This window comes from Neoarius graeffei, chromosome 3, assembly GCF_027579695.1.
Source record: "Neoarius graeffei isolate fNeoGra1 chromosome 3, fNeoGra1.pri, whole genome shotgun sequence".
NCBI lineage: Eukaryota > Metazoa > Chordata > Actinopteri > Siluriformes > Ariidae > Neoarius > Neoarius graeffei.
Window position 1 is genome coordinate 99,326,378 of NC_083571.1, and position 13,856 is coordinate 99,340,233.

Genomic DNA, 13,856 nt, shown 5'->3' on the forward strand with positions numbered 1-13,856 from the left:
TATTTTTGGTTTCATTGGGCAACATTTTTTATTTCAATTTTTACTGATTTATAAATGCACTTTTACCGTGCAACCATTACACTTACATTGTTAAATCGATGCAAGAAAGCGATCGGCCAGAGCTTTGCTTCAAAACAAAACGTGCAATTTGATTGGTTTGGGTCCTTGATCTTGTCCAATCAGAGGAGCCGATACTTTACAACCCCGATTCCAAAAAAGTTGGGACAAAGCACAAATTGTAAATAAAAACGGAATGCAATAATTTACAAATCTCAAAAACTGATATTGTACTCACAATAGAACATAGACAACATATCAAATGTCGAAAGTGAGACATTTTGAAATTTCATGCCAAATATTGGCTCATTTGAAATTTCATGACAGCAACACATCTCAAAAAAGTTGGGACAGGGGCAATAAGAGGCTGGAAAAGTTAAAGGTACAAAAAAAGGAACAGCTGGAGGACCAAATTGCAACTCATTAGGTCAATTGGCAATAGGTAATTAACATGACTGGGTATAAAAAGAGCATCTTGGAGTGGCAGCGGCTCTCAGAAGTAAAGATGGGAAGAGGATCACCAATCCCCCTAATTCTGCGCCAACAAATAGTGGAGCAATATCAGAAAGGAGTTCGACAGTGTAAAATTGCAAAGAGTTTGAACATATCATCATTTACAGTGCATAATATCATCAAAAGATTCAGAGAATCTGGAAGAATCTCTGTGCGTAAGGGTCAAGGCCGGAAAACCATACTGGGTGCCCGTGATCTTCGGGCCCTTAGACGGCACTGCATCACATACAGGCGTGCTTCTGTATTGGAAATCACAAAATGGGCTCAGGAATATTTCCAGAGAACATTATCTGTGAACACAATTCACCGTGCCATCCGCCGTCGCCAGCTAAAACTCTATAGTTCAAAGAAGAAGCCGTATCTAAACATGATCCAGAAGTGCAGACGTCTTCTCTGGGCCAAGGCTCATTTAAAATGGACTGTGGCAAAGTGGAAAACTGTTCTGTGGTCAGACGAATCAAAATTTGAAGTTCTTTACGGAAATCAGGGACGCCGTGTCATTCGGACTAAAGAGGAGAAGGACGACCCAAGTTGTTATCAGCGCTCAGTTCAGAAGCCTGCATCTCTGATGGTATGGGGTTGCATTAGTGCGTGTGGCATGGGCAGCTTACACATCTGGAAAGACGCCATCAATGCTGAAAGGTATATCCAGGTTCTAGAGCAACGTATGCTCCCATCCAGACGACGTCTCTTTCAGGGAAGACCTTGCATTTTCCAACATGACAATGCCAAACCACATACTGCATCAATGACAGCATCATGGCTGTGTAGAAGAAGGGTCCGGGTACTGAACTGGCCAGCCTGCAGTCCAGATCTTTCACCCATAGAAAACATTTGGTGCATCATAAAACGGAAGATACGACAAAAAAGACCTAAGACAGTTGAGCAACTAGAATCCTACATTAGACAAGAATGGGTTAACATTCCTATCCCTAAACTTGAGCAACTTGTCTCCTCAGTCCCCAGACGTTTACAGACTGTTGTAAAGAGAAAAGGGGATGTCTCACAGTGGTAAACATGGCCTTGTCACAACTTTTTTGAGACGTGTTGTTGTCATGAAATTTAAAATCACCTAATTTTTCTCTTTAAATGATACATTTTCTCAGTTTAAACATTTGATATGTCATCTATGTTCTATTCTGAATAAAATATGGAATTTTGAAACTTCCACATCATTGCATTCCGTTTTTATTTACAATTTATACTTTGTCCCAACTTTTTTGGAATTGGCGTTGTAAGTGCATTCCAAACATTCGAGCCCATTCTTGTGGCCGGCCCGAATGCTCTGCTCATGCTCAAAACATTCAAGGTGCATTTGAAGAGGAGAAATATCGAACTGCATTCGAAGTGCATTCTAAATATTCTTACGGCATTCGAAACATTCCGATCGCGTACGAGCGAAAAATCGAAATGGCAAGCTACTTCAAATCCTGCCAGAATGTCCCAAATGTGCCTCAAATGAGACGGAATGAAAATTCTTCATATCTCATCTATTCCGGGATATTTGAAGTACATTCTAAGTATTCGAGCTGCATTCTCTTTGAATTCTCAGGCCCTGTCTACACGGCAACGGATTCAGGTGAATCTGATAAAATTGTTTATCGTTTCGGCCCGGCGTCCACACGGCACCGGCGTTTTGGGTGCCCCAAAACGAAATCTTCTGAGAACGGGTTCCAGAGTGGAAAAATCTGGCAACGGCGCCGTTGCGAAGTCGTCTGGATGAGTAGAACGGATTTGTTTACGATGACGTCACAACCACATGACTGTCAGTGCTTCACGCCGGGTAGAAGTGTAACGAACTCGATGTGAGTTGTCAGCAAATCCTATAACTTGGTTCATGAAACGCACTTACAAAATATTTTCACTGAATATTTATTGTGTAATAGAGGTCAACCGATATGGGTTTTTCTAAAGCCGATGCCAACACCGATATTTAGAGGTCAGAGTCAGCCGATGGCCGATATGAGCTGCCGATTTTTTGGGCCGATATGCTATCGTATTGTCCTTAATTGGCATGCTAAAATATCATACTAGTCAGAGAACGCACAACACTTATAAACTTAACACGATTTATTGAAAATTGAACACTGAAAAAATCAACATATGAAATAAATATAAAATAAATAAATACTAGTTAAGTCAAAGGCTACTAATGAAATACTACTGAACTCTGAGTCTGAAATATTCAATATATAATCAACATAAAAATAAATATGAAATAAAAATATATTAGTGCTGCAAACACACTAGTAACACAGGACGTACTAGCAACATAAAAAAATAGCAATTCCTAAACAGAACAAACATTCAAGGTTCGCATTTAATAGTGCCTTCAATGTTACTATGTTACTATATGTTAATGAAAGAAAATTATTAATTTCATTTAGATTTTATTATTCATAACATTTATTTTATTCATTATAAATAACATAATATATAGTATAAATATTATGTATTATATAAAAATGACTGTACTCATCATAACAATAAGAATTAACAAATTAATGACTTAAACGTATTAAAATGAATAATCAATAGACTAACAGAGTGCAAGAAGACTTCCATGATGTGACAACTTCAGACAGTTACTTCAAAACGGCAAAATACATGTTCAAGTTATACAGTTTCACTGTGGAACTTCCATGCCTTGAACTTTCACTCGTTTCCGTTTCAACAATATAAAACTCCGTCTCCCAGCATGCTGTGCAGGAAACTGGAAATAGGAACTGCAGAGGTCTAGCATCGGTCTCTGGTTCACAATCAAATCAAACATGTATACATCGCGAAAACGAATGGACATGGGATGGCAATGTTATAATACGTTCACAGGTTAGTTTTGCGTCCTCTTTTTGTTAACTTTTCACTTAGATTGTCCGTTACTACAGTTTAGATCGGAACATAGCGGTCACCAGCGTTAAGGGGGCTTACATAGTCGACGCATTCCCGACGCACTCGCGGCCACAAGGCTACGCATCGCAACGTTTCGTTTCGAGAGGAATTCTACAACTCCGATGCAGTTGAAATGCTATTCGTTTTTCCTTTCGCTAAATGAAGCAACACATCACAGATTACAACTATCATGAGAGCAAATATACGACTTTAGGACATTGAAATGTAAGAATTGAAGCCTTACCTGTAGGCTATCTCTGCTGACTCCTGAAACGCTTGTTGGCTTGGGTCTTTTGCACGCCGCGTTCTACATAGCTGTCATGCCTGACTTTAAATCGGTGCGACCAAATAAGAAAATCTGCCAATGCCGATTCATTAAAAAAATGGCAAAAATCGGCCGGCCGATAGATCGGTCGACCTCTATTGTGTAATGGTGCAGAGAGAGAGAGAGAGAGAGAGGGGAGAGAATAGCCCTTAGGGCACCTCACCTCTTCAGATGTTAGTTTAAGTCCGACAATACATTCCTCAAAAAGGGCGTAGAAGAACAAAGTAATCCATCAACGTGTAGCATTCAATTTATTCCGGCTTCCATCTATCCCCGTTCATTCCTCTTTCCGCGTCTTTCGTTTTATGCTACTGATTAATAATCAAAACTTTATGTGGCTAATGCTACAGAAGAAGGGGTTTATGCGCATGCGTCTACTTCTTCTATTGTTCTGGTGCCTCCAGTGGGACCGTCTTACAGCGCACGTAGAGGTGTGGCATGTGTATTGCATCGTTTTCAGCAAGCGTTGCATTGCCATATGAACCTGATATTTTACTGATCCGTTGCCCATGTGGACGCGATATTAAAAAAAAAAAATCTCATTGCCGTTGTCGTGTGGATGTAGCCTTAGATGTTCAAAACATATTCAGTGGCTATTCCGGGAGCGTTCTGACTGCATATGAAGTGAATTCGTACAGCATTCGTCTTACAGCTTTGTAAGAATGCTGTTCGAATACTTAGAATGTGCTTCAAACCCGCCTCGAATGATTCTTGCACATTCCAAGTGTATTAGTTTTCGAATGCAGGTCAAATGTAGTTAGAATACTGTAGGAATACCTAGAATGCTGTTAGAATGCAGTAAGAATCTTAAGAATGCACTCTGAATGCCGTACGAGTGCGGTTCGATTGCTGCCCGAATACCACCCAAAGTCTGGTCAGAACGTGCCTCGAATATTGTATGAATTCACCTCAAATGCAGTCAGAATGCTCCCGGAATAGCCGCTGAATATGTTTTGAACATCTAAGAATTCAAAGAGAATGCAGCTCGAATACTTAGAATCTACTTCGAATATCCCAGAATACACGAAGAATTTTAATTCTGACGGCATTCCAGCTCATTTGGGACATTCTGGCAGGATTTGAAGTAGGGCTGCACAATGAATTGAATTTAATCGAAAATCGCGATTTTGGTTGCCACGATTAAATTAAATGAAAATCGCGATTTATTTCCATTTAAAATGCGAGCTCTGCTGCATATCTGATCAAACACTTTTTGACCAATACTCCGCCAAACCATCAGGGGAGCGAACCGACGCATGTAAGGTTTCATTACTCCACCTAAATAAGCAAGCAAGCAAGTCAGCCAAGTGCAGTGTTGCCAAATTAGGAGGTTTTAAGTGCATTTTGGCGAGTTTTGAACATATTTTGGGCTGGAAAACGTCAGCAGTATCTGGCAACATTGGCCAAGTGCGCAGCGCTTCAGTGCAGCGGTATCTTCTTCAAGGGGTGATAGCGTGAGAGCAGAAAGAGAGTAGCATGAGAGTAGGTAACAGATTGAGGTGAGACAGAAAAGCTAACTATGTCGGAACAACAGACTATTTAGCACTGGAGGCAATGTTGTGACCTGCCTTCGCTCATGTTTAAAGCCAGAGCATGTTGATAGGCTGGTCTTTCTAGCTAAAAACTTGTAGGCCTCAGTATAATGCTATGTAATTGTTGCAATTGAGTTTTCAGTTCCTTCATCCTTTGGTAATTTCTTGGATAAATTTCATTTATTTGTCATTTGGAAATCAGAATTTCTCTTAAATTTCATTCTGCACTGAAAGCTGTTCATATTGTTTGTTTGAATATAGTGAAATAAAATTTAAGTAATTTCCCTAACATCAAGAATAATCGTGATTGATAATCGCGATTACAATTTTGATCAAGATAATCGTGATTATCATTTTTTCCATAATCATGCAGCCCTAATTTGAAGTGGCTTGCCATTTCGATTTTTCCCTCGAATGCGATCAGAATGTTTCGAATGCTGCTGGAATGTCGTAAGAACATTTAGAATGCACTTGGAATACACTTCGAATGCCCTTCGATATTTCTCCTCTTCAAATGCACCTCGAATGTTTTGAGCATGAGCAAAACTTTCGGGCCGGCCACAAGAACGGGCCAAAATGTTTGGAATGCACTCAGAATTTTTAGAATGCACTTCGAATATCCCGGAATATACGAAGAATTTTAATTCCAATGGCATTCCGGCTCCTTCCACCTCTAGTGTGACCATCCTATAAAGATCGTTCTTTACCAGATTTCTCCCTTCGGATCTGTTCACAACGAATGGCCCTAGAAGAGGATTAAGATCCCAGATCAGATTTTAATACAAATCCAGTATTTGCGCAAATGTTTTGTCCTACTGTCAAGGATTTTTGCTAAATGGTTAGGATTAAAGTGCATATCCTGGACCAATTTTTTTTTTTTTATATGAAAGAATGTCCCTTTACACACTAATCCAGAAGGGTAATTTTGCACAAGGCCATCTGTCTACAGCAGAAAAAAAATAAAATAACAAAACACGTCTGGAAAAATCCCAAGGGAGTCTGGAGCCAGATTCGTGACGTCACCTGCAGAAGCGCCAGCAGGCTGCGCGAGCTTTGCACAGTCTCATACCCCTTGTCCACCAAATCAGTTCCAGGGCTGGTTCGGGGCCAGTGCTGGTGCTGGTTCACAACTCGTTCAACTTGCGAGCCAGCTGAGAACCAGTTTGCTTTTCCATAGCTCGGGGTGCTAAGGGAGCCATGTCATAATAGGGGTGTTCACACGGCAACTTTTACTCCGGTGTAGCACCGGGGCTGCTCCGGTAGAGCGTTCACACGGTACAAAGTTATACTGGTGCAGCCCCTGAAAGCTGCTTAAACCAGTGCAAATCTAACCCTGCTCGGAAGGTGGTTTAAGAAATTTACTCCGGAGTAAATGCTAGTTTGCGGGGCAGCACCGATATAAAATGGGACGTCTGAACGCTACAGGGGTAGACTCGCTACGCGTGAGGAGAGTTGATTACATACGAGCATTGCATAATTTGCATCCTGGTATTTTGCGCTTCCAAAATGGCGAATATCAACAACAACAGAACTGCGTGTCTTCCAGTGTTGCCAGATTGGGCAGTTTTAAGTGCATTTTGGCGGATTTGAACATATTTTGGGATGGAAAACATCAGCAATATCTGGCAACACTGGTGTCTTCATCCACGTTGTTTTCCCGGCGCTTGGTGATGCCATGACAACCGGGAAAAGGAAGTACATTTTCACGCATGCGCATATTTAATTTCCGCATTATTACTATCGCAAATGATAGTAATAATGATACGAAATGATAGTAATAAAAGGAAATTATATCAAAACTTTATTACTATCAAAGGAAATGATAGTAATAAAGTTTTTGCTACTATTGCATGGTCGCAGAAACTGCCGTGTGACCGCAAGTGGGGCTGCACCGGTGCTAACACGCTTCTCTCTAGTAAGCAGGGTTGTGACGTGTGAACGCTGCGCAAAATTTACACCGGTGTAAGATATATCGCAAGAAAATACATCGGTGCAGCATCGATGCAAATATGTGCCGTGTGAACACCCTATACGTCGCTACGTTTGCATAAACCTTGGCACGAATATCGAAGCAAAAACAACATGGAAGCACTGAACTGGCAGCAGCAACAACAACAATAATAATGGATGACTTCGTGTTTGTACAGCTGCTGCCTCTCGTCGCTTAAAAATGGGGATCTTTCGCGGTCTTGTTATTGTTGTTGGTCTTGACACCCCCCCCCCGCTGACATAAGCGGTTCTTTCCTCTGGCCCAGCAGAGAGTTGGTGCTAGCCTGGAACCGGTTTTTCTGGCCCAGAGCCAGTTCTTTGTTCAGTGGAAACAGAAAACCCGGTTCCAAACTAAGCACTGGCCCTGAACCAGCCCTGGAACTGCTTTGGTGGAAAAGGGGCATCAGTGCACAGCCTGTGTAGACCAAGCGCTCCCATTTCTCTCTCACTGCCCAGTCTTTTGGGAAACAGTGAGTACTAATCCCATCCTCCTACGATACATCTGTTAACCATTTTAATAATTACGCGATAACATTGAAGAAATTTGCAGAAAACCACCAGGTCGTTTTCTCATAAACAAACCAGCGCTGATGTAGGATTCAGAAGGAGGCGTCCCGCACGCGACGTCACGAAAATCAACGCTTGCCAGGAAATCCAAATGCCAAGTTTTTTCAGAGACGGACCAATTCACCTCAAATTACTTGATTTCAACTGAAATTGCACAAGGTAAAAAAAAAATTGCACAAAATGACCAAAGTTTAATATAAAATAGGAGAATTACATTGATCTTGCTCCTGAATTTACCCAAGATGCGCCCTTTAAGAGACCAAAAAAATTCACAACGGAACGCCACACCACTTCCTCCTGAAACTGTGTGTATGATAAGATTTTATGGCTTAATTATGACCAAGATTTATTCACAAAATATCTCACTTACCAAATGATGTAGTTCCTCTGACAGTAAGGGTCACCTGAATACAGTCCATGGCTGTTACTGGGATACAGATAATGGAAGGGGACAGAAAGAAACACCTGAAAAATAAAACAAAGAAACAAAAAACAAATACTGAGCTCAGTGTAAAGAAAATATAAGGGTTGTTTTACAATCAGGGTACAAAGTTTGTCACAGGGGTCCAAAATTCAAATTGATTCAAACTGGTTCTCGTACCAGTTTTTAAGTGAAGGACAAGTTAAAGAACAGATTTCAGGTAATTTTTTGACGTGTGTATGGTAGTTTTGTGTAATCTGCTATAAGATAAAGAAGATTAAGTGTAGCTTTAAGCAGGGCTGGGAGAAACAAATTAAGTGATTCTCGGAGAGGACATTTTTTTTGACAATTCAGAATCCACTACTTCCATAGTGCTTTTAAATACAAGGCTGTAAGCTTTGTGTTAGTTGTCTCTAATATTTATGTCCCAATATCTTGACCACATTTTAGGATGAAAATAATCATTTTAGATATCTCATCTCATCATCTCTAGCTGCTTTATCCTTCTACAGGGTCACAGGCAAGCTGGAGCCTATCCCAGCTGACTACGGGCGAAAGGCGGGGTACACCCTGGACAAGTCGCCAGGTCATCACAGGGCTGACACAGGCCCTGTTTACATTATTTCGAATCAGCGGATCATCAGATTAACGTTTTTAAAACGATTCGCGTACACACACAAAATTTCTGTGCCCGCAACAAAACCGTTCCCCGTGCACACAGCAATGCCAATACACGGATACGCTAATCACATGACTAATTAGACGGCACGTCACATGATCCCAGTGCATATCGGGCATGCGCAAGTCACTCACCACTTGCAAGTGGAAGGATGGCAAGCCTAAAGACCATTTTTTCATGGACGGACGACGAGGTCCAATTGTTACTAAACGTAACATTGGATTATAAAACAACGGTGTCGGCTCAGGCTGTGGACTGGGAAAGTGTCCAAACAAAATATGGGGACATGTTTTCCATGCTGTATTTCCGTCGACAAATAGCAGGAAGTGAAGTCCGCGCCATTTTTCAACAGTCGCGTCACATGACCAACGTGGCATGACCAACGCCAGCGAATCAGGAAGGTGGATGTCACAGTGACGTTGTCCAATGACGACGTCAGCTAGAGCTCAGCACTGCGTATCCTCGTTCCTTTACACAGCACCGGATCAGATACGTACTGGGTTGAATACGTGGGCCCTGGCGGATTCAAATTGTTCCGCCTGTGGAGTCGTTTCCCGGCGTTTTAATGTGCACGGACAGTGCATCCGCAACGAAAACGATACGGTCTAATGTAAACACCACCTCACATTCACACCTACGGTCAATTTAGAGTCACCAGTTAGCCTAACCTGCATGTCTTTGGACTGTGGGGGAAAACGGAGCACCCGGAGGAAACCCACGCGGACACGGGGAGAACATGCAAACTCCACACAGAAAGGCCCTCGCCGGCCACGGGGCTCGAACCCAGACCTTCCTGCTGTGAGGCAACAGCGCTAACCACTACACCACCGTGCCGCCTCCAAATATTTGTTTTATGGTACAAAGAATGATTTAAGTGCATCCCTTTTGGAGCTACCTGTGGTCAAAAAAGCACTTTTTCTGAATGACACGAGTAATTTTGCTAAATATGACATATACTGCCATACATTCACCAAAAATAACGTTATCACCAATTTTTTTTTTTTGCATGGTAAATAGAGCTATCACAGGGCTACAATAAACAACCAAGTTTATTTAGTCAAGCCTTTTGATATTGAAGATAAGTGTTACACTACTGTTCAAAAGTTTGGGGTCACCCAGGCAATTTTGTGTTTTCCATGAAAAGTCACACTTTTATTTACCACCATAAGTTGTAAAATGAATAGAAAATATAGTCAAGACATTTTTCTGGCCATTTTGAGCATTTAATCGACCCCACAAATGTGATGCTCCAGAAACTCAATCTGCTCAAAGGAAGGTCAGTTTTATAGCTTCTCTAAAGAGCTAAACTGTTTTCAGCTGTGCTAACATGATTGTACAAGGGTTTTCTAATCATCCATTAGCCTTCTGAGGCAATGAGCAAACACACTGTACCATTAGAACACTGGAGTGATAGTTGCTGGAAATGGGCCTATGTAGATATTGCACCAAAAACCAGCTAGAATAGTCATTTACCACATTAGCAATGTATAGAGTGTATTTCTGATTAGTTTAAAATGATCTTCATTGAAAAGAACAGTGCTTTTCTTTCAAAAATAAGGACATTTCAAAGTGACCCCAAACTTTTGAACGGTAGTGTAAAATGTGATTTTTAGCTTGTAAAACAAGCCATAATCTAAACTGTGTGTGTTTAATATGTACAAGTTAGTGGCAGGTGTGTACCACTGAGAACTAAATGTAATTCTGATAAAATTCTGTAATGTGGATAGAATTCGATAATTCTGTGCTGTGGTGTATTGTAGTGAAGTATTAACTGCCTTATTCGAGGTGTTTTTTTTATATTATAAAATGTGGTAAAAAAAAAGCACTTTTTCTAAATGACACGAGTAATTTTGCTAAATATGACATATATTGCCATACATTCACCAAAAATAACATTATCACCAATTTTTTTTTTTTTGCACGGTAAATAGAGCGATCACAGGGCTACAATAAACAACCAAGTTTATTTAGTCAAGCCTTTTGATATTGAAGATAAGTGTTACACTACCGTTCAAAAGTTTGGGGTCACCCAGGCAATTTTGTGTTTTCCATGAAGTGTCACACTTTTATTTACCACCATAAGTTGTAAAATGAATAGAAAATATAGTCAAGACATTTTTCTGGCCATTTTGAGCATGTAATCGACCCCACAAATGTGATGCTCCAGAAACTCAATCTGCTCAAACTAAAGGAAGGTCAGTTTTATAGCATCTCTAAAGAGCTAAACTGTTTTCAGCTGTGCTAACATGATTGTACAAGGGTTTTCTAATCATCCATTAGCCTTCTGAGGCAATGAGCAAACACATTGTACCATTAGAACACTGGAGTGAGAGTTGCTGGAAATGGGCCTATGTAGATATTGCACCAAAAACCAGCTAGAATAGTCATTTACCACATTAGCAATGTATAGAGTGGATTTCTGATTAGTTTAAAATGATCTTCATTGAAAAGAACAGTGCTTTTCTTTCAAAAATAAGGACATTTCAAAGTGACCCCAAACTTTTGAACGGTAGTGTAAAATGTGATTTTTAGCTTGTAAAACAAGCCGTAATCTAAACTGTGTGTGTTTAATATGTACAAGTTAGTGGCAGGTGTGTACCACTAAGAACTAAATGTAATTCTGATAAAATTCTGTAATGTGGATAGAATTCGATAATTCTGTGCTGTGGTGTATTGTAGTGAAGTATTAACTGCCTTATTCGAAGTGTTTTTTTTTATATTATAAAATAAACCCTGAGGTAAAAACAGGCTATAAATCAGACCAGAGTTTCTGCCCGTTTGATGCTGAGGTGGTTATCAACACTGCAGAGCTCACACTGCTAACAAGCTAGCTCTGAAATAAACTAACGGTTATTACGAAGCCGAAATAATTACCCAACATTAATATTTGCAAAAATGAAAACAAAATCGTTTACCTTGAATATGTGAGGAGAAGAAGAAGAAGAAACAACACCACGTTCTAACAGGGTACCACTAGGCAGCTACAGAAACCGGTCTCAACCGGTTCTTTGTTGAGAAGAATATCAGTGCGATTAGCTAGCAACGAGCTCAAAGCTAAGTTTCTAACACCAGCAAACCTGCTAGGGCAAATACAAAATGGTTTTAAAAAATAAATAAATAAAAAAAAGTGTGACAATTTACCTTAGACGAAATATCAAATATTCACAGCCAGCCTACACCGTCCATTTGTTTAATAATCATCCTGCCTGCAGCGTGCTGCACTGCCTAAGCCACGCCCCAATGCGGAGAGAAACTCGAGATAAATGTAGCCCCGCCTACATATCCATAAATGGAAGCCACGTTGGTAAACAAAGTACTTTCCCTCTCTTCACCCCGCTGGTCCAGCTGAGCCGGTTCAAGGCTTCAGGTTCAGGGTACAAACCTGCCCTCTATCGGAGGCTGGTGTTAATACAGACTGCAGAAGAACTACTTTATGCAGGTGGTGTAGTGGTTAGCACTGTCCAGGGGCGCAGATAGGATTTTTGAACTGGGGGGACTGAGCTGTCAGCAAACGATTCCATTTTGTATATATATATATATATATATATATATCATTCTCATCTCATTATCTCTAGCCGCTTTATCCTTCTACAGGGTCGCAGGCAAGCTGGAGCCTATCCCAGCTGACTACGGGCGAAAGGCGGGGTACACCCTGGACAAGTCGCCAGGTCATCACAGGGCTGACATATAGACACAGACAACCATTCACACTCACATTCACACCTACGGTCAATTTAGAGTCACCAGTTAACCTAACCTGCATGTCTTTGGACTGTCGGGGAAACCGGAGCACCCGGAGGAAACCCATGCGGACACGGGGAGAACATGCAAACTCCACACAGAAGGGCCCTCGCCGGCCCCGGGGCTCGAACCCAGGACCTTCTTGCTGTGAGGCGACAGCGCTAACCACTACACCACCGTGCCGCCCTATCTATCTATCTATCTATCTATCTATCTATCTATATATACTACCGTTCAAAAGTTTGGGGTCACTTTGAAATGTCCTTATTTTTGAAAGAAAAGCACTGTTCTTTTCAATGAAGATCACTTTAAATTAATCAGAAATCCACTCTATACATTGCTAATGTGGTAAATGACTATTCTAGCTGCAAATGTCTGGTTTTTGGTGCAATATCTCCATAGGTGTATAGAGACCCATTTCCAGCAACTATCACTCTAGTGTTCTAATGGTACAATGTGTTTGCTCATTGCCTCAGAAGGCTAATGGATGATTAGAAAACCCTTGTACGATCATGTTAGCACAGCTGAAAACAGTTTAGCTCTTTAGAGAAGCTATAAAACTGACCTTCCTTTGAGCAGATTGAGTTTCTGGAGCATCACATTTGTGGGGTCGATTAAATGCTCAAAATGGCCAGAAAAATGTCTTGACTATATTTTCTATTCATTTTACAACTTATGGTGGTAAATAAAAGTGTGACTTTTCATGGAAAACACAAAATTGTCTGGGTGACCCCAAACTTTTGAACGGTAGTGTGTATACATGTTATTTCACCTCCCTCACTGCCATCACCAGGAACTACCTGCAGGCCAGGACAATGATAACATTTTAACATAGCCTATGGAAATCCAAATTTTGCACATTATCATCACGCACAGAAATTGCAAAACTGCAAAACTAGTTTTAAAACCGCTAAATTCCAACTGTTAAACATAGCGAGAGGCTGGGCTACGTGTGTGTGTGTAAAGTGTAAACCAGTGCATCCTGACTTTCTAACTATGCCTGTGTGTTGCGTGAGCGTCAGTCAGTCAACAACCCTTCGCAAAGTTTCCTTATGAAACAATATGCTCGCTGAAATTATGGCAGGGAACGCCAAATTAAACATTAAAACTGCCTTCTGAGCACTGTATCTACAGGCTACCATC

At 40.9% G+C, this 13,856-nt stretch overlaps 1 protein-coding gene across 2 annotated transcripts in view; it reads right to left on the reverse strand.

Annotated features, from left to right (window-relative positions):
- The window catches only part of gpcpd1 (glycerophosphocholine phosphodiesterase 1), an 87,937-nt gene extending 75,732 nt beyond the window's left edge, over window positions 1-12,205 (reverse strand). Inside the window, exons 1-3 of one of the 2 annotated variants that reach the window (XM_060917759.1) lie at window positions 12,114-12,205; window positions 11,888-11,978; window positions 8,243-8,337 (exon numbers count right to left, since the gene is read on the reverse strand). In XM_060917759.1, the coding sequence (XP_060773742.1) occupies window positions 8,243-8,291 (49 nt within the window). In that variant the 5' untranslated portion in view covers window positions 8,292-8,337; window positions 11,888-11,978; window positions 12,114-12,205. The remainder of the gene's footprint in view (window positions 1-8,242; window positions 8,338-11,887; window positions 11,979-12,113) is intronic. The other variant, XM_060917758.1, reaches the window with a different exon arrangement.
- Window positions 12,206-13,856: the final 1,651 nt, after the last annotated feature.